Below are 22,479 nucleotides of genomic sequence, written 5' to 3'. Positions count from 1 at the left end.
CTCACTAATAGATAGATCATCAGGTGCAGGCAAGCAATTGCTGGAGGAACTCAGTGGGTCAGACAGCATCCATGAGTAGAAATAGTCCACGTTCTATCTTTAGACTGGAAGAAATGGGTGACGTTACATATATAAATGAGGAAAACGGGCAGGGGAGGGTCCAGAAGTGTCAGGGCATAGGACAGAAGGTGTGAGAGGGGAAGAGACAGAGGGAGATTTGATAGAGAAACACAAAACCTGCAGATGTTGGAATCACAGTTCCCCTTCAATCTATGTAGTGAAACACAAAGGTCTGTGGATGCTTTGATTGTTGTCAATACACAGAGATGTTGGAGGAACTTAGCCAGACACGCAGTGTCCAAAGGAGGTAAAGATATATTACCAACGTTTCGGGCCTGAGCCCTTACTCAAGGTATGGATGAAAAAAGACAGGCATCTGTATTAAAAGGCTAGGGAAAAGGGGCCATCTATTTAAGTTCCCCACCCCATTCCCATGCCTGTCCTTAGTCTCATGTGCTGCTGGATTGGGGACACCCACAAATTGGAGGAACAACACCTCATTTTCTGTCTGGGCAACTGGATGGCATTAACATCGATTTCTCCGATTTCTGTTTGCCCATCCCCCCCCCCCCCACCTTTCCCTGTTTCCTTTATGTCTCTGATGTTTTGCAGATCGAATTTGTGTGATTTTACCAGATTGAAGTATGTCTGACGTCTCGGCATTGGTGGTCCACACACGAACGACCGTAACTCAAATTCTCTGCTTAGACAGCATCCCAGAAGTGGGATAATTAAAGAGGTGGGATGGGCTATTCGTTAGCTGGTTGTTCATGGAATGCCTGCAGTTAACTTTAGACAGCAGGCATCCCATAAATTTACTAGGGGATTAGGAGGTAAAATATCAGAATGGGAATGGCACTCTCATTCTTATTTTTGACCTTTTTACGAAGCATGCATTCTGAGAAAATGGCAATAATGAGATAAAAAATGTATATTTCTCCCTCTGTCTCCTTTCTCAGAGCCAAACAATGCCCTTCCCCAATCAATTCTCATCTTTCCTCTCTCCCGTTTTCTTATCATATCCAATTAACACCTTCTGTCTGTCAGTTTGTACTCCTCTTTCTCCCATTCTTCCTTTATCCTCCCAAGTCTCATTTATTTGTTGTTCATACCATAAACCTTGCAGCAGTGTACAGTGAAAAGCCAGACCATGTTTCTCTGGTCCATGGAGCTGATTATTTACATGGATAAATTTCCTCAGACACAATAGATGAAAGCCATCGACGGCCAGTGGAGATTGGTCCCCCCTGGGCTCTCCTGGAAGCCATCGACGGCCAGTGGAGAGTGGTCCCCCCTGGGCTCTCCTGTATTCGACCACTATCTCCTTTCTTTTGTTGACTTTCAGGTGTAGGTGGTTGTCTCTGCACCAGTCCATTAGTGATTTCACCTCCTCTCTGAAAGCTGACTCATTATTCTTGCTGATGAGCCCTACCACATGACATCAGTGAACCTGATGATGTGTTTAGATCTGTATCTCACTGCATGGTCATGGGTCGGCAGGGTAAACAGCAGTGGGCTGAGTACGCAGCCCTGGGGGTCCCCTGTGCTCAATGTGGTGGTGTTGGACATGCTGTTTCCGATCCAGACTGACTGAGGTCTTCCAGTCAGGAAGTCGAGGATCCATTTACAGAGAAAGGTGCTAAGGCCCAACAGGTTCAACTTCCTAGTCAGGTGCTGTGGAATGATAGTGTTGAATGCTGAGCTGAAGTCTATGAACTACATTCAAACATATGAGTCTTTATTTTCTAGGTGGGTGAGGGCTAGGTAGAGGTGGTGGCAATGAGTCATCTGTACATCAGTTGGTATGGTAAGCAAACTGCAGGGGGTCCAGTGAGGAGGCAGCTCAGCCTTGATGTGCTCCAAGATTAGCCTCTCGAAGCACTTCAAGACGGTGGGTGTGAGTGCAACAGGACGGTAATCATTAAAGAAAGGACACTGAGGGCTTCTTTGGCATATGGATGATAGTAGCCACCATGAAGTTCGTTGGTTCACGGCGCTGCTCACGGAGATGTTGAAGTTGTCTGTGATGACGTCAGTTAGTTGGAGTGCGCATCTTCTGAGCACCCTGCCAGTGATGTTACCTGATCCCGCAGCCTTATGAGGGTTGACCTTGAGCAGCATCCTTCTCACTTCAGCCTTTGTGAGACGCAGTGCCCGCTCATATGGAGGAGGTGTGGACTTTCCCACCTCCACATCATTCTACACCTGGAAGGGCATGTAGACATCCTTCAAAGCATCCAGGAGGGAGGCATCCTTGGCACAGGCACTGGTGGGGCTTTGTGGTTGGTGATGGCATGGATGCCCTCCCACATGCACCATGTGTCATTGCTGTCCCAGAAGTGACTCATCCTCCAGGTATGAGCCCTCTTGGCCTTCCTGATGGCCTTAGACAGTTTGACTCTTGTGTTGGCCAAGACAGCCCTGTCATCTGCTCTGAAGGCCGATTTGCGGTTCCTCACAGCCCACGCACCTCTGCAGTCATCCAAGGCTTCTGGTTGGGGCAAACAGTGATAATCTTGGGGACGGTGACATCATGTAGCTGATCACCGCTGCCATCTAGTCCAATAACTTGATGCAATCCCAGGCTGCCTCCTTAAACCTTGCAGTGCCAGTCAGTACTCTCGAAGCAGTCCTGAAGGGCAGAGATGGCTCCTGCCAGCCAGGTTTTTACCTGCTTCATGGCTGGTCTGGATCAGATACGGACATCTGTCTTTTTGTCACTTGTACCTTAAGGAAGGGTTCAGGCCCGAAGTGTCAGGAATAATCTCTACCTCCTATGGATGGCACGAGACTGGCTGAGTTCCTCCAGCATTCTGTGTTTGTACTCCCCTCAAATCTATGACTTGCACAGTGAAGGCAATTCTACCACTGAACAGGTTTCCTGCAGTGAATCAGGTTTTGTTGCAGCAAAGATTAGCAGGCAACATTTATCAGATCACCTCATCAGTTCAGGTATCCACACACCATGCAAATCTCTCCAATGATTCAAAATGGTGAATTTACTCAAGCTGGCTCCACCCTAGACCTTGACTGCAATCTTCAGTGCCCATGAGTCTACCTTGGGAATTGATTGGTTTCAGTTAGATACCTGCTTGCCCACAGAGGCAAGGGCAGAGTAAGGAGGGTACAGGTCCCATGGAAAAATCTGGTCAACTCATGGCTGCCAGCTGGTGGCGACCATGGCAGAGGGGGGAGATGTGGTGAGGTGGGGGGGGGGGAACCAAGGAAATGAAGTGTCTGCCTTGACATCTTCTGGATCTCCAATTATGGACCCAGAGAGACCGCTGCTCCCACTGGCAATACGAAGGAAAGCTAAAAAATGAAACTCCAGTGACCTTTCTGTCTCTAATCCTCCTCCTCTTTGGAAATATGAAGTATGACTATGACAAGTCCAATGTCCAGATGCTCTGAAATTCTTGCTCGCTGCAGCCACACAAATATGTAAGATACACCAACAGCAATAGTATAAATTATATTACCGCAACGTGCCATGAAACAGAAGAAGAGAGAATAAATATAAAACAATTGATAAATAAATATTCACTGGTGCAATTAGTGCAAAAGAAGTGATGTTTCAATAGGGTAGACACATCTTTGGGTGGTTAGGGTTAGTGTCGGAGCGGAAGGTTCAAAAGCCTGTTGGAAAAAGTCCCCACTAAGAGTGGAATTAAGATTATGCTGTGATCAAGTTCCTATCTGAATAGACAGAGGAGGATTACAGGTATTTGTCTTTGCCACCTGTTTGTTGGATAGGTTCAAAACAAAGGTAGTCAAATCCAAGCAGAATATGAGAGTGAACCTGGAATTGAGTATTTGGAAATGCTGGTTAATTAAATTGCCATCAATTACAATAAGATTGCAAGCTGCCACAGTTCCATGCTTTATTTAATTTATTGCTTACCATCCTCGTCTGTCTGGATCACGAGCTCTTCACTCTCTTTTCTCCCCTCTGGGTTCATCAGCATTAGTTTCACACTGACATTGGTGTAGGGTGACAGGCCACGTAGAGTGTATTGTGGCGGAGAATGCTCAGTGCCTTGGCAGACCTCTTCACCCACGTGTTCCCGATCTCCCACCACATACTGGTAGTGAACAGTCAGGTTAAAGCTGTGGCAACGGGTAACATTGTAACCAAATGGCTCCCAGCGAATTGTGATCTGTCTCGACTTGATCTCCATAACTTCCACGTTCCTTGGCCCATGCATGGGATCTTTTGAAAGGAAAGAGAACATCTATCTTTAGTCCAGAAAATTCAGTTGGAAAAAAAAGTTATCTGTGCTAAGAAAACATCAGCTTTTGGTATAAATATTTTATGATTAGGTTCCGAGAACAACAGGTAAACATTCATTTGATTTGCAAGTATGAATTAATCCATTATATTCTCCAATAAGGTTCAAAGCCTCAGTCAGAATCTTTAAATACTCATGGAATAATAATACCATCAGTCTATAAGACATGAGCAGAAATATTCAGCCCATTGAGTCTGCCCTGTCGCTTAATCATGAGCTGATCCATTTTCCCATTCATCTCTGCTGTCCAACTTTCTCTTCATAATCTTTGATGCCCTGGTCAATCAAGAACCTATCAATCTCAGTCTTAAATATTCCCAATGATCTGCCTGAGGTAACTAAGTCCTTAGATTTCGGACAGCATGATTACTATTACAACGTCAGCGGTCGGGACTGGGGTTCAAATCTCGCTCTGCCTGTAAGGAGTTTGTATGTTCTCCCCATGCCTCCATGGGTTTTCCCCAGGGGCTCTGGTTTCCTCCCACCATTCAAAACGGGTGTAATTGGGTGCCAGGGGCTCGTGGGCCAAAAGGGCCCATTACCTCGCTGTATGTCTATATTTAACATTTAAAAATTAAAATTTAAAATTTTCTGAAGAAAATTTTCCACATCATTGTTCTAAGTGGATGCCCATCAATCCTCAAATTGTGCCCTCTTGTCCTAGACTCTCCTACCATGGAAAACAACCTTTTTATTAATTCCCCAATAAATAATCACAATTCATTTACACTATGTTGGGAAGAAGGCAGGCAAGAATATAAGAAATGGAAGCACAAAAAAGCCTCGGTCCTTGGTACTTGTGCTGCCATTCGACAAGCTGATCCTCTACCACAATTTCCCTGCACCAATCCCATCTCCCTCAATTCTCTTTCTCTTTGGAAGAAATCAATGGGGTATTCACCAGGTATGGTTCTTGGATACCCGAGTGTATGTTAAGAGAGCTATTGGCTCATCTTTTTTTTTGATTCGCCTCCCTCACCTTGATGTTGCTCAACCATAGAAAGTTCCAGCTTCAATCCCTGCTTTGTGGTGACCTTCTAGCTTCAAGCAGGGTAACAATGAGGGCAGTTCAGCATCAGGCAGCCTTGCCTTGTATTGCAGATATTACTCCTGATTGATACCAAGGTCCTATTGAAAGCGAAGATGCAAGCTTTGGGTAAGAAACAAATCTCTCACTACGATGCGGCTACTGCGACCAAACATCCTCCTGATGCTCACTGTCAAGCCTTCTAATGTTCTATGGAGGGAGTGCAAGAATGGCAGAGTTAGAACTGTATTCTAGAATTATGTCAGTGCCTTCAGGGAAAAGCAGGAGAGAGATGGGAGTTAAGGGAGTAGACTTAGTTGAGACGTAAAGATAAGCACTTTCTCAGATCAATAGAAGAAAGGGATAGACATGTAAAAGGGATTAAACTTACTAAAAAAAAAGAAATGTCCTAAGTAAGTTAATAAATGTTGTCACTACAAATAAACTGAAATCCATCATTTGTGGTAAATGTAATTACGAACAAATACATGTTCAACTTTTGTAGTAGATGTAATTGCAAATCTACAAGTGAAATAACCCTGGCATCTTATTCCCATCACCTTCCCACCATTCCCATTTGTAACTGACCACCATAACTTGTTCTTTACCAGGAGCTGGTCAGACCAGCAAAAGGAGAGCTCACTGACTGAAAAAGTATATCCAGCAATACGAGAGAATCTCCTGAGTACTTGACCAAATATCTTTCAACCCACCTTCTTCCACCTAGTTGACACAATGTGTATGTTAGTCAAAGTCTCCATGCCATTAAAATAAAATTAGCATTCCACATTGATCAAGATGATTTCTGACTGATGATGACAAGTAGCTAGAACATAGAAGTCTACAGCACAGTACATGCCCTTCAGCCCACAGTTCTGTTCCGATCTAATATCCTACCCTAACAACAGCCTCGAAATTTCCTACTGTAGAACCCTCCATTATTCTCAGTTCCGTGCCCCTATATAATAAAGATCCTATTATATTTTCCCCTACCTCCATTGACAGCAGCACATTCCAGGCACCCACCACTCTCTGTGTCAAAAACTTACCTCTCACAGTCCCTCTGTACTTATTCCCAATCTATACCTCCTCATTTCAGCCCTGGGGAAAAGCCTCTGGCCATCTACCCGATCCATGCCTCTCATAATCTTATACACCTCCAGAAAGTTGCCCCTCACTCTCCATCGCTCCAAAGAGAAAAGACCCAACTTCACTCAACCTATCCTCAGAAAGGATGCTCTCCGATCCAAGCAGCATCCTTGTAAATCTCGTCTGCACCCTCTCTACACCATCCACATCCTTCCTGGAGTGAAATGATCAGAACTAAACACAATATTCCAAGTGGGGTCTAACTAAGGTCTTATAGAGCTGCAACATTACCTCATGACTCTTGAACTCGATTCCGCGGTTAATGAAGCCCAACACATCCTCAACACTATTAACCTGTCCAGCCGCCTTGAGCCTCCTAGGTTAGACCTGACAATACCATTGCTGGTCTTGGTGTGTGGAGGTGGATGAGGAACCTGTTATTTAACTGTGGGTGAGCTCCAATGCCAGTAAATACCATTTAATATTCAATTATATTTCTGTCAAAAGCCAATACCCTGATTAAACAACATCGACTGGCCTACGATTGATCCTGAGCTCGGGACATCAATTTTTGATACTGATAATATATTACAGAATTTCATATTTTCATACTTGAGAAGATCTGTTGTTCAATTATTAATGAGGTAGACATGGACGATGTTGACTTTACATGGCTTTAATGCAATGTATGCCACGTTTTAAAATACTGAGAGTCAAAGACTGAAAAAGCAGACACCAGACACTTTCTGTTTTTAACTGCATAAGCTGGAGAAAAGCAAATACAAGTACACTATAAAATAAATTTAAATACTGTATTTTTTTCTTATTTTGAAATAGTTGTGGGGCATCAACATCATCTGAGACAGTGACAGACAGTAATCATCAACGATGGGTCATGCATGAGAAGGAATATTTGCGAGGGGAATACATCAACTAAATATTCTTGATCGATGCTCAGTCCCACTCAAGCATGTACCAGGCTTTTGTACAAACTTGTACATTATACTTTCATTGGGCTGGTTGACAAACTATACCTGTAGGGAAATTAAAAAAAAAACCTGTCTCTTCATTGAAAGGAACGCAGCCCCAAGCCAATCAAGGAAGTGTTTTAGATTTGCTCATTTGCTGCCTTGTAGATAATTACTTTGAGACTGAACCACATAGCACTGCTTGACATTAAACACAAGGAGTGTTTATAGTCAGCTGAGCAGGGATGATTTTTTTTCAATGGACTAGACTTTGTGGAGCTTACGATCAGTTTTGCAATGAACAACAAATCTTGGACTTTCAAGAGGATCTTCTCTTTGTGAGAAGAGTGCATATAAATATACTTCTAAAGACAAGTAGAACTGCTGGTGGATTACGGTGGTAAGAAGGGACTTGGTGTACTTTCAGATTGCAAACAAATCCTGGCACAGGCAATATTTTGTGACTGTTTTCTAAGCCTTCTTCAATACTTTGGGTTAAATAGAATTTATTTTCAAATCTCCTCAAAATGAACCACTTGAAAGGAAAAGCTCCTGCAGCACAACAGAGGGGACAGCATTTTTTAAATGAGAGAAGTCACCAGGCTGTTTAACCATATGACAATTACAGCACAGAAACGGGCCAACTTGGCCCTTCTAGTCCATGCCGAACATGCCTAACCCCACTGACCTACACTCAACCCATAACCCTCCATCCTTTTCTTGTCCATATAGATATTCAACTTCTCCTCTAATGCTAATATCGAGCCTGCCTCCACCACATTGTTTGGAAGCTCGTTCCACACACCCACTACTCTCTGAGTAAAGAAGTCCCCCCTCAGGTTTCCTCTAAACCTTTTCCCCCATAACTCTCAGCTCGTGTCTTCTTGTTTGTAACTCCCCTTCCTTAAACATAACATAACATAACAATTACAGCACGGAAACAGGCCATTAGGCCCATCTAATCCCACCTCCCTGCACAATGCCCATAACCCTCCATCTTCTTCTCATCCATATACCTGTCCAACCTTTTCTTAAATAATACAATTGACTCCGCCGCCACTATTTCTCCCAGAAGCTCATTCCACACGGCTACCACTCTCTGAGTAAAGAAGTTCCCTCTAAACCTCTGCCCCTTAATTCTTAACTCATGTCCTCTTATTTTAATCTTTCCTCCTCTTAACGGAAATAGTCTATCCACATCCATTCTGTCTATCCCTTTCATAATCTTAAATACTTCTATCAAATCCCCTCTCAACCTTCTACGCTCCAAAGAATAAAGACCCAATCTGTCCAATCTCTCCCCATACTCCAGATGCTTAAACCCAGGCAACATTCTGGTAAACCTTCTCTGCACTCTCTCCACTCTGCTTATATCCTTCCTATAATTAGGCGACCAGAACTGCACACAGAACTCCAAATTAGGCCGCACCAACGTCTTATACAATCTCAACATCACCTCCCAACTCCTATATTCCATGCAATGATTGATAAAGGCCAGCATACTAAAAGCCTTCTTCACCACCCTATTCACGTGAGTTTCTACCTTCAGGGAACGATGTACCGTCACTCCTAAATCTTTCTGCTCTTCTGTATTCCTCAATGCTCTCCCATTTACCACATATGTCCTATTCTGATTCTTCTTACCAAAATGAAGCACCTCACACTTATCAGCATTAAATTCCATCTGCCATTTTTCAGCCCACTTTTCTAAGCAGCCCAAATCCCTCTGCAATCCTTGAAAACCTTCTTCATTATCCACTATTCCACCTATCTTAGTATCGTCTGCATATTTACTAATCCAATTCACCACCCCATCATCTAGATCATTAATGTATATAACGAACAACAATGGGCCCAATACAGATCCTTGAGGCACACCACTGGTCACCGGCCTCCAACCTGACAGACAATTATCCACTACCACTCTCTGGCCTCTCCCTTTCAGCCAATGTTCAATCCATTTGACTATCTCAAAATTTATACCTAAAGACTGCACCTTCCTAACTAACCTTCCATGTGGTACCTTATCGAAGGCCTTACTGAAGTCCATATAGACAACATCCACTGCGCTACCCTCATCCACATTCCTAGTCACCTCTTCAAAAAATTCAATCAGATTGGTCAAACATGACCTTCCTCCCACAAATCCATGTTGAGTGCTCCTGATCAGACCCTGTCTATCCAGATGTTTATAAGTACTATCTCTAAGAATTTTCTCCATTAATTTACCTACCACAGACGTCAAACTTACAGGCCGATAGTTGCCAGGCTTCCTCCTTGAACCCTTTTTAAATAACGGAACCACATGCGCAATGCGCCAATCCTCCGGCACTATCCCCATATCTAATGACATTTGGAAAATTACCGCCAGAGCCTCTGCTATTTCCTCCTTCACTTCTCTCAATGTCCTGGGGAAGATCCCGTCTGGTCCCGGAGACTTATCCACCTTTATATTCTTCAAAAGCCTTAAAACTACACCTTTTGTAATCTCTATATTCCCCATATTTACCCAATTTGCTTTTTTTATCCCACATCTCCCAATATCCTTCTCCTTAGTGAATACCGAAGAAAAGAAACTGTTCAATATCTCCCCCATTTCTCTAGGTTCCACACACAGTTTTCCACTCTGATTTTCTAAGGGACCAATTTTGTCTCTAGCTTTCCTCTTACCATTAACATATTTGTAGAACTCTTTTGGATTAGTTTTCACCCTGCTTGCCATAGTTTTCTCGTACCTTCTTTTAGCTTTCCTAATTCCTCTCTTAAGATTCCTCTTACATTCAATGTATCTTTCAAACATCTCCTTAACTCCATGCTTCTTATATCTTATCCCTTTTTCTTCGAACCAAGTTTCCAATATTCCTTGAAAACCACGGCTCTCTCAAACCTTTTGCCCCTCCTTTTAACCTAACAGGAACATAAAGCTTTTGCACTCTCAAAATCTGATCTTTAAAAGACTTCCATCTCTCTACTACATCCTGCCCATAAAACAAATTGTCTCAATGCACACCCTGCAAGTCCTTTCGCATCTCCTCAAATCTAGCTTTTCCCCAATCAAAAACCTCAATCCTTGGCCCTGATTTCTCTCTTTCCATAATGACATTGAAGCTGATGGCATTATGATCACTGGACCCGAAGTGCTCGCCAACACTAACCTCCATCACTTGACCCATCCCATTTGCCAACAGTAGATCTAACACTGCTCCTTCTCTGGTCGGCACCTCTACATATTGTTGTAAAAAACTATCTTGCACACATTTCACAAACTCTAACCCATCCATTCCTTTCACAGAATGTGTTTCCCAATCTATATGTGGAAAATTAAAATCTCCCATAATTACAACCCTGTGCTTATCACAAATATCTACTATCTCCCTACAGATTTGCTCCTCTAGGTCTCGGTCCCCTCTGGGTGGTCTATAATACACCCCTACAAGTGTAACCTCTCCTTTCCTACTCCTCAGTTCCACCCAAATAGCCTCCGTGGATGTGCCCTCTAATCTATCCTTCCTAGGCACCGCTGTAATATTTTCCCTGACAAGCAATGCAACCCCACCTCCTCTTGCCCCTCCGACTCTATCACACCTAAAACAACGAAACCCAGGGATATCCAGTTGCCAATCACATCCCTCCTGCAACCATGTCTCACTAATCGCTACCACATCATACTTCCAAGTATCAATCCACACCTTCAGCTCATCCACCTTTTTTTACAATACTCCTGGCATTAAAATATATGAATTTCAGGGATTTCCCATTTTTTAATCCCTGTTTTCCCTCATCTTTAAGAACAACATTATTTACTTTTCCTGCCAATTGCCCTTCATCTTCTTCCAGAGCATTTCCCTTCTCTATCACCTGCCCATCCATATTCAAATACTTACTACAAACTTTCATTGTTTGCATTCTAACCTTCTCCTTACTGCTCTGTACTATTTTGTTCCCTCCCCCCAACCATTCTAGGAAAAAGCATTTCCACATCTACTCTATCTATAGCCCTAATAATTTTAAATATATCAATCAAATCCCCTCTCAAGCTTCTACGCTCCAAAGAATAAAGACTTAAACCCTTTCCCAAAATCCTAATTTCTTATTTGTTTGAATAAAGAGCAGCTTCTAAGAAAAGTCACCTGAATTACCTAAGAAACACATTAAAGTATAAAACTCTAGCAATGATAGCATTTGTCTCAGTAATTTTGTTCCTGATAAAATATAAGTTATGAATTAGAACTTAAACAGGATTTTATTAACAGCTTTTCAGTATCAATTTTAATTGGTCTTCAAATATTGGTAGCAACATAAATTAGCGCAACGCAGTTACAGCACCAGTGAATGGGGTTTGAATCTGGCACTGTCTGTAAGGAGTTTGTACATTTTACCCCTGCCTGCGTGGTTTCCTCCGACCTTTCAAAAATGTAGAGCGATCGAAGGTTATTTGGTGCACTCAGGGGGCATAAACCAGAATGGGCCAGAATAGCATGTTTTAAAGAATAATTTAAAATTAAAGTAAGAGGCCCTTTAGCCATGTCTTAGGTCACCAGGTTGAATATTCCAAACAGGGCAAACCAACCCAGAATTAGCCACTATCATATTTGACTCTGGAAAACAATCCATTCCAAACTGGATAATCTTTGGCTTGGCTTCGCGGACGAAGATTTATGGAGGGGTAATGTCCACGTCAGCTGCAGGCTCGTTTGTGGCTGACAAGTCCGATGTGGGACAGGCAGACACGGTTGCAGCGGTTGCAAGGGAAAATTGGTTGGTTGGGGTTGGGTGTTGGGTTTTTCCTCCTTAGTCTTTTGTCAGTGAGGTGGGCTCTGCGGTCTTCTTCAAAGGAGGTTGCTGCCCGCCGAACTGTGAGGCGCCAAGATGCACGGTTGGAGGCGAGATCAGCCCACTGGCGGTGGTCAATGTGGCAGGCACCAAGTGATTTCTTTAGGCAGTCCTTGAACCTCTTCTTTGGTGCACCTCTGTCACAGTGGCCAGAGGAGAGCTCGCCATAATGGACTAGACTCGCCATAACACAATCTTGGGAAGGCGATGGTCCTCCATTCTGGAGACGTGACCTGCCCAGCGCAGTTGGGTCTTCAACAGCGTAGATTCGATGCTGTTGGCCTTTGCCATCTCGAGTACTTCGATGTTGGGGATGAAGTCGCTCTAATGAATGTTGAGGATGGAGCGGAGACTGGATAATAGTGAAATCGTAAAAGCATGATGCCCCTGAATGGGTGTATTAACACCCTTGTGCTTGATTAAATTAGGAGTTGGGGATTTAACAAGATTGAAACAAAATGGCTCGGTCCTTCTGGAAGTAATGGAGATCTGAAATGAAGTTTTCACACATTGAAAGGGATTAAAGGTTTGGGTGCAAGCCAACTGTTCACTGTTGGTGCCATGTTTAGAGGTCGTCAATCAGAAAAGTAAAGGGAAGTTCACCCAAAGGATAAATAGATTTGTGAAATGACTTACCAGAAACATCAATGCAAGGATGGAATATTGAACTGCATATTCCAACTGCAATTCCTTGTTGGGTGAAGGGAAGGCACAACTGCTAGAGTATTACCTTGTTATCTGGAGGATTATCCAACAGGTCGGGCAGGACATTGTTCCAACCAAACGGACTTCAATGTGCTTGCTCCTGGAGGGTAATCTGACCAGGACAAGTCAGAAGTCACCTCATCTGCCAATCAAGGCTTAGCCCACCCACAGTGAGCACGCACATTGCTATCAGCTTCTTCGATAGCACACACCTTCCCATTGCCCTCACTCCCAATCACTTTTCCTACTTTGAGCATACCTGAGCCATCCCCTCCACCGACTGCAGTATAAAGTCCAACACATGGAGCAGCTCTTCCTCCTTTCCCCGAGGAATGAACCCAAGCTCTACTCCAGGTGGGGGGGTTGGGGTGGGGTCATGGGCGACTCTGGAGAGACATTTTTAAGATGCGCCCTGATAAAGGGTGGGGAGCTATAGTTGACGCATGCCCGGGAGACTGCTGTAATTTATTCTTATCTATTGCAGGGCCATGCCTGCTGGTTATCTGGGGGATGGTGGTACTGTTTTATACTGTCGTTCTATACTATTGTGGATTGTAGTGTCTATCAGTTGTTTATTTGCATCAGCTGCTTGTGATCTGTGTGTGTGACTGAGTGTGACCCATGTTGGCGATTTCCCCCCAAGCATTAATAAAGATTCCTTTGTGTTTGATCTGCGTTCAGACTTGTTACTTCTCGCACCCACTGAACCTGTTCCTCGCATCTCATGCCTGCAGATTGTACCTCCCTCTGCACATGGTTCCACTGAAATCAGTGTCCAGGACTTGTTCCTCGCATCTCATGCCTGCAGATCGTACCTCCCTCTGCACATGGTTCCACTGAAATCAGTGTCCAGGACTTGTTCCTCGCATCTCATGCCTGCAGATCGTACCTCCCTCTGCACATGGTTCCACTGAAATCAGTGTCCAGGACTTGTTCCTCGCATCTCATGCCTGCAGATCGTACCTCCCTCTGCACATGGTTCCACTGAAATCAGTGTCCAGGACTTGTTCCTCGCATCTCATGCCTGCAGATCGTACCTCCCTCTGCACATGGTTCCACTGAAATCAGTGTCCAGGACTTGTTCCTCGCATCTCATGCCTGCAGATCGTACCTCCCTCTGCACATGGTTCCACTGAAATCAGTGTCCAGGACTTGTTCCTCGCATCTCATGCCTGCAGATCGTACCTCCCTCTGCACATGGTTCCACTGAAATCAGTGTCCAGGACTTGTTCCTCACATCTCATGCCTGCAGATCGTACCTCCCTCTGCACATGGTTCCACTGAAATCAGTGTCCAGGATTTGTTCCTCGCATCTCATGCCTGCAGATCGTACCTCCCTCTGCACATGGTTCCACTGAAATCAGTGTCCAGGACTTGTTCCTCGCATCTCATGCCTGCAGATCGTACCTCCCTCTGCACATGGTTCCACTGAAATCAGTGTCCAGGATTTGTTCCTCGCATCTCATGCCTGCAGATCGTACCTCCCTCTGCACATGGTTCCACTGAAATCAGTGTCCAGGATTTGTTCCTCGCATCTCATGCCTGCAGATCGTACCTCCCTCTGCACATGGTTCCACTGAAATCAGTGTCCAGGATTTGTTCCTCGCATCTCATGCCTGCAGATCGTACCTCCCTCTGCACATGGTTCCACTGAAATCAGTGTCCAGGATTTGTTCCTCGCATCTCATGCCTGCAGATCGTACCTCCCTCTGCACATGGTTCCACTGAAATCAGTGTCCAGGATTTGTTCCTCGCATCTCATGCCTGCAGATCGTACCTCCCTCTGCACATGGTTCCACTGAAATCAGCGTCCAGGACTTGTTCCTCGCATCTCATGCCTGCAGATTGTACCTCTCCCTGCACATGGTTCCACTGAAATCAGCGTCCAGTGGAAAGCAGCTGATACTGTTAAATATGATAACATTAGCAGCTAAAGACAAACTCCTCCAACGGTTGGGCAAAGAATTTCTGGGGGAGAAGGGGTGGGGATAGATCAAGTGGCAAAGGGAATATGGGCTGTTCAGTTTGATACCTTCAATTGATATTATTTCTTGTGTTTTGCACTTTGACTTTTTTACATCCTTAAATTGAGAAACAGGCATAACTCGCTCCAATTATTGAAGACTCGTGGTGTGCAACAATAAATAAACAATCACGAAACCACAATGGCACAGTGAATGGAGAAAGCTCATTTAATCTTTCTGCCAGCGCACAGGCTTAATTATAATGAGCTGCGCGCAAATACCAGCCGCAGACCAGTTGCCTGGGGCCCTGAGAATTAATGAAGGGGTGACAATCTGAAAACAGAACCTCTCTTCATACCTGTCTGTCTTAAATAATCATTCAGTCATCAAAAAATAGAAGAAAAGGAAAAGAAAACTAATTGTTTTCCTGCTTGACTGAGGGAGAGGGAGCAGAGGTGGGTTGGGAAGAGAGCAGAGAGTTAAAGCATTCTTTTCCCTCTGCTCATCCTTCAGAAGCACTCGAGCTATTGACCAGTAATAGCTACTGTAAATCCAAGAGCTGGTGCACAGCAGGATGATCTGTGCCATCCCCATGTGAACTCTAAGACCAAATTCACCATAGGGTTTCAGTTTGTACTTTGCTCTACTGTTGTGGATTGATCCATCTGTTGGCAATTAGAAAACAGTTCAAGGCTTGACGTCAGCAGGACCAGGGATGACCACGCTCCAGTACACAGGAGCAACTAAGTTTCTCTGAATCCACTTAAGTAGTAGTGACCTGTCCTGGACACACAACATTTCCTCATTCGTCAGGAAGGCATAATAGTGACTGAACTTCCTGAGAAGACTGAGATGGTCAAGGCTACCGGTCATCATCCTGTCAACTTCCTACAGGAGCTCGATCAAGAGAGTCCGGGTCGGATGCATGACCATGTCCTACAGTTGCTGTGGAGCAGCAGATTTGAGGGCAATCCACAGTTCCATAAGAATGGCAGAGAGGATCATTGAGGTCTCCCTCCACTTCCCCCCCACCCCCCACAACCCCTCTTCCCCCCTCCATTGATGGGATTTACTGAGATCTTTGGCTAAGAAGGCCTGCACACAGCAGCTTCCTTTTACTCCCGTCAGGAAAGAGATACAGGAATTTCAGAGTGAGAACCAGCAGGCTGAGAAACAACTTCTTCCCATGAGTAGTGTGAATGCTGAACAACTGATGAACTGCTCATGCAAACCCTCCATGACTCAACTATTTATTTCACAATAATATTTATTTACTTTGATATTTGTTCATACGCACTGTGCGTGTCTGTAGGTGCGCTATGTCTGTTAGTGTTTTTGAAGTGGTTTTGACCGAAGACCGGAGGACACTGTTTCATTGGGTTGTACTTGTACAATCGACTGATAAATAAACTTAAACTTGTACCCTTGTGAACGTCAGAACCTGGTCTGAGAGTTCCCAGACTCCATTCACATATGAACAAGCAAAGTGACATAAGGAGGCCTGCACCCAGGCCCAGAGATGGTGAAGGCAGTACTGATGAGGTCTGCTTTCTCATTGTGGCAAGGCCACAGGTGTTTCTTTGCTCCCCATCTGCTACTTGTTCAAGTCTTGGTCTTACATTGCACCACCTCAAGACAGGGACAATACAAGAACTCTCAGGTCTTCTGACCAATTATCAGATATGGGACAATTCCAGGTGGCTTAGAGGTCAGTGCTGGTTCCAAAAAGTTAATTTAATTTTTCATTGCAACAGAACATAAATCACATCATTAACCATACTTTGACCATAAAGTTCTTGTTATAATGTAGTTTTAAAATGTCTACTTTGAAATGATTTTATTTTACACAATAAATGTTATTGTGAATGCAAGTTGAAATTGATGATAAACAACCAAGATACCTAGAGAATAAATAAAGACATGATGAGCCAGGTATCATTTTCAGAGAGTTATGGAACACATGGATAAAAATAGATCTACTCAACTGTGCTATAAAACACCAAGGATAACACATGGATTGTTGAGGGATAACAGGCCAGCTTGTTACCCATAATTATGAAGTCTCGGTTATCTTTTGAAGAGGGAGGCTTAGAATCCGAGTCTTGGTGGTGGCCATGGGGATCAGATGGTGTTTGGCAGGGCAGGTGATCTTATGGTGCTTGAGGGAAGGGTTCCAATGCTGGTTGAGGAGGGCCAGAAGTTAGACATAAGAGGGCAGTGCCTGGTAACTGATCAGATAGTTCAATGGTGATGATTGGGGAGTTCCAACATGGGTGAGATCTGCTGTGGTTGCTGGGGTTGATTGAATCTGCATAGGAAGGTTGGAACACTCTGTAGAGTCTATCAGAAATCTTCCCTGTTCTTTAATCCTACAAACTACCTTGTACCCTTAATTTGAATTTTATTTAATTTAGACATACAGCATGGTTACAGGCTTTACCGGCCCACGAGTCCATGCTGCCCAAGCACCCCAATTAACCTACAAGCCCCAAATGTTTTAACTATTGGGAGGAAACTGGCGCACCCGGAGGAAACCCCCACAGACATGGGGTGAATGAGCTAATTCCTTATTGACATTACTGATTCAAACCGTGGTTGCTGGAGCTGTAATAGCGTTGCGCTAACCGCTTCGCTAATTCTGCTGTCTTCTCACCAACTTTTTACCATAAATTTCATAAAAGCTGGGAATTCTGATCAAGGCAAGTTAAAACAAATCCCGTTAAAATAAAAGCAGAGTCTAATGATCATATGATATATGTGCAAGGCCAACCCATCTCCCAGGGATCTGCTTCCTGTCCTTCCTACTCTAAAACCATTTCAGGGCAGAGTTGATGGGTTTGAGTTTCCATATCGGATATTTTTGAATTTTCTTTTATTACAACGTCTATGCATAAAAAAATTACATGAAATTATAGCATATATTCTTCCTGACAGTGAATCCATTGAAAAGTCCAAGATTACAAGGTTGCGTTAATCATTCATAGAGATCTGAAGTAGAGATTTCACAATGAAGTTCATTCATTCTTCTGTAGAAACAAATTGTTCTGCTATAAAAGCATTTGACTGCCTTTTGAATTATTCTTGGGCTCTTTGTCTTCAACTCAACAATAAATGTATTAATCATTCCCTGAATTATAAAGAAATCTTGTACCAAGTTTCCCTCCTAAAGGTGCTTGGAATTAATGACCCAGATCCTATTGGAACAGTCTGCCTTTCCTCATTCAATTGCCTAAATGGCCTAATTCAGGACTATGCCTTACTGTCTAATGTCACGGGCCCCAGAGGACCCCAAAACCCAGCAGCAATAGAAATTCACCAAGACAAATGGTTAACATAACATAACATAACAATTACAGCACGGAAACAGGCCATTAGGCCCTTCTAGTCCGCACCGAACCAAACACCCCTTTCTAGTCCCACCTCCCTGCACAATGCCCATAACCCTCCATCTTCTTCTCATCCATATACCTGTCCAACCTTTTCTTAAATAATACAATTGACTCCGCCACCACTATTTCTCCCAGAAGCTCATTCCACACGGCTACCACTCTCTGAGTAAAGAAGTTCCCTCTAAACCTCTGCCCCTTAATTCTTAACTCATGTCCTCTTGTTTTAATCTTTCCTCCTCTTAACGGAAATAGTCTATCCACATCCATTCTGTCTATCCCTTTCATAATCTTAAATACTTCTATCAAATCCCCTCTCAACCTTCTACGCTCCAAAGAATAAAGACCCAATCTGTCCAATCTCTCCCCATACTCCAGATGCTTAAACCCAGGCAACATTCTGGTAAACCTTCTCTGCACTCTCTCCACTCTGCTTATATCCTTCCTATAATTAGGCGACCAGAACTGCACACAGAACTCCAAATTAGGCCGCACCAACGTCTTATACAATCTCAACATCACCTCCCAACTCCTATATTCCATGCAATGATTGATAAAGGCCAGCATACTAAAAGCCTTCTTCACCACCCTATTCACGTGAGTTTCTACCTTCAGGGAACGATGTACCGTCACTCCTAAATCTTTCTGCTCTTCTGTATTCCTCAATGCTCTCCCATTTACCACATATGTCCTATTCTGATTCTTCTTACCAAAATGAAGCACCTCACACTTATCAGCATTAAATTCCATCTGCCATTTTTCAGCCCACTTTTCTAAGCAGCCCAAATCCCTCTGCAATCCTTGAAAACCTTCTTCATTATCCACTATTCCACCTATCTTAGTATCGTCTGCATATTTACTAATCCAATTCACCACCCCATCATCTAGATCATTAATGTATATAACGAACAACAATGGGCCCAATACAGATCCTTGAGGCACACCACTGGTCACCGGCCTCCAACCTGACAGACAATTATCCACTACCACTCTCTGGCCTCTCCCTTTCAGCCAATGTTCAATCCATTTGACTATCTCAAAATTTATACCTAAAGACTGCACCTTCCTAACTAACCTTCCATGTGGTACCTTATCGAAGGCCTTACTGAAGTCCATATAGACAACATCCACTGCGCTACCCTCATCCACATTCCTAGTCACCTCTTCAAAAAATTCAATCAGATTGGTCAAACATGACCTTCCTCCCACAAATCCATGTTGAGTGCTCCTGATCAGACCCTGTCTATCCAGATGTTTATAAGTACTATCTCTAAGAATTTTCTCCATTAATTTACCTACCACAGACGTCAAACTTACAGGCCGATAGTTGCCAGGCTTCCTCCTTGAACCCTTTTTAAATAACGGAACCACATGCGCAATGCGCCAATCCTCCGGCACTATCCCCATATCTAATGACATTTGGAAAATTACCGCCAGAGCCTCTGCTATTTCCTCCTTCACTTCTCTCAATGTCCTGGGGAAGATCCCGTCTGGTCCCGGAGACTTATCCACCTTTATATTCTTCAAAAGCCTTAAAACTACACCTTTTGTAATCTCTATATTCCCCATATTTACCCAATTTGCTTTTTTTATCCCACATCTCCCAATATCCTTCTCCTTAGTGAATACCGAAGAAAAGAAACTGTTCAATATCTCCCCCATTTCTCTAGGTTCCACACACAGTTTTCCACTCTGATTTTCTAAGGGACCAATTTTGTCTCTAGCTTTCCTCTTACCATTAACATATTTGTAGAACTCTTTTGGATTAGTTTTCACCCTGCTTGCCATAGTTTTCTCGTACCTTCTTTTAGCTTTCCTAATTCCTCTCTTAAGATTCCTCTTACATTCAATGTATCTTTCAAACATCTCCTTAACTCCATGCTTCTTATATCTAATGTACGCCTCCCTTTTTCTTCGAACCAAGTTTCCAATATTCCTTGAAAACCACAGCTCTCTCAAACCTTTTGCCCCTCCTTTTAACCTAACAGGAACATAAAGCTTTTGCACTCTCAAAATCTGATCTTTAAAAGACTTCCATCTCTCTACTACATCCTGCCCATAAAACAAATTGTCCCAATGCACACCCTGCAAGTCCTTTCGCATCTCCTCAAATCTAGCTTTTCCCCAATCAAAAACCTCAACCCTTGGCCCTGACTTCTCTCTTTCCATAATGACATTGAAGCTGATGGCATTATGATCACTGGACCCGAAGTGCTCGCCAACACTCGCCAACTCCGTCACTTGACCCATCCCATTTGCCAACAGTAGATCTAACACTGCTCCTTCTCTGGTCGGCACCTCTACATATTGTTGTAAAAAACTATCTTGCACACATTTCACAAACTCTAACCCATCCAGTCCTTTCACAGAATGTGTTTCCCAATCTATATGAGGAAAATTAAAATCTCCCATAATTACAACCCTGTGCTTATCACAAATATCTACTATCTCCCTACAGATTTGCTCCTCTAGGTCTCGGTCCCCTCCGGGTGGTCTATAATACACCCCTACAAGTGTAACCTCTCCTTTCCTACTCCTCAGTTCCACCCAAATAGCCTCCGTGGATGTGCCCTCTAATCTATCCTTCCTAGGCACCGCTGTAATATTTTCCCTGACAAGCAATGCAACCCCACCTCCTCTTGCCCCTCCGACTCTATCACACCTAAAACAACGAAACCCAGGGATATTCAGTTGCCAATCACATCCCTCCTGCAACCATGTCTCACTAATCGCTACCACATCATACTTCCAAGTATCAATCCACACCTTCAGCTCATCCACCTTTTTTACAATACTCCTGGCATTAAAATATATGAATTTCAGAGATTTCCCAATTTTTAATCCCTGTTTTCCCTCATCTTTAAGAACAACATTATTTACTTTTCCTGCCAATTGCCCTTCATCTTCTTCCAGAGCATTTCCCTTCTCTATCACCTGCCCATCCATATTCAAATACTTACTACAAACTTTCTTTGTTTGCATTCTAACCTTCTCCTTACTGCTCTGTACTATTTTGTTCCCTCCCCCCAACCATTCTAGTTTAAAGGATCCTGAGTAGCCCTAGCAAATACCTCTGCCAGGATTCTGGTCCCCCTGGGATTTAAGTGTAACCCGTCCTTACTGTACAGGTCACATCTCCCCCAAAAAAGGTCCCAGTTATCCAGAAACTTAAAACCCTGCCCCTTACTCCACCCCTTCAGCCACGTGTTAATCCTCCACCTCATTAAACTAAAGTCGCTTTTAATTATCTTTAAACATGAAAACAGAATCAACTTTGACTTATTATTATTAACTTAACCTAATTTAACCCCCTTCTAATTCTAAGCGCATGTGTATGTAATGTATGTTTAAGTTCAGAAAAGTTATTTGGTTCACAGTCCAATCTCACTTCTCACTCCTCTAAGTTTACTGGTTTCAGGCAATTCTTATACTGTGCACAGAATTTAACATTTATGAATTTCACCAGGCTTAAGAATCTCAAGACTAAAATTAACTTGCATATCAAAAAGAAAATGCATTTGCAATAAATTTTATATGTAAAAACTGAAAGTGGTGGAAATGTTTTAATTTAATATTTTAAATTTTTAACAAATTTAAGGTAAATGGTTACCACTCAGGAAGGTTCTTGTCGGTTTTCAGAGAGAGATTTGTTGCTCGTTGAAGACCCACAACTGATTCCTTCTGAACAGCCACTTCAGTGTCTTGCTAAAGAAACTTGCCCCATCAGGGTTTTCCAGATGATAACTTCTTTCTTTCAGGTCACCACAGAGTTCCTTTTTGTTTCCCTAATTTCAAGTGAAACATTAGACAGCCAGTCCTCTCTTCTTGAATGGACCACAAGGGCTTTGACCAGGCTGAACTAAGAATTCACAACCCATCTTCAAAATGGGGTTTTTCCACAAGTTTGCCAGCTTGTCCTGTTCCAGTTCCAGCTGCTGCTGCTGAACTATAGAAGTGTAGAACTGAATTCTCTCTCTCTCAGAGAAAAAAACCACATGACCCTCTTAGAACAGCAAACTACACTCAGACTGCAGCCCCAGACCTATCTTCTGAGTTCATTCATCTGTTGCTTTCCAAAACAATAATCCATTACTCCACAGCATGTCCAATTAACACCTACTTGTGAAGTTCTTATAGGCATTCTTCAAAGTTTTTTTT

At 43.3% G+C, this 22,479-nt stretch overlaps 1 protein-coding gene across 10 annotated transcripts in view; it reads right to left on the bottom strand.

Moving 5' to 3' along the window:
• Window positions 1–22,479, bottom strand: part of LOC138755773 (receptor-type tyrosine-protein phosphatase mu-like) — a 1,095,616-nt gene that overhangs the window by 445,698 nt on the left and 627,439 nt on the right. For all 10 annotated transcript variants that reach the window (XM_069922352.1, XM_069922354.1, XM_069922355.1 and 7 more), the window contains exon 8: window positions 3,962–4,270. In XM_069922352.1, the coding sequence (XP_069778453.1) occupies window positions 3,962–4,270 (309 nt within the window). The remainder of the gene's footprint in view (window positions 1–3,961; window positions 4,271–22,479) is intronic.

The sequence above is a fragment of the Narcine bancroftii genome, chromosome 2 (genome assembly GCF_036971445.1).
Source record: "Narcine bancroftii isolate sNarBan1 chromosome 2, sNarBan1.hap1, whole genome shotgun sequence".
In the NCBI taxonomy this organism is placed as follows: domain Eukaryota; kingdom Metazoa; phylum Chordata; class Chondrichthyes; order Torpediniformes; family Narcinidae; genus Narcine; species Narcine bancroftii.
Note: the sequence above shows the minus strand (reverse complement) of the source record. Positions and strands in the feature narration are given on the sequence as shown.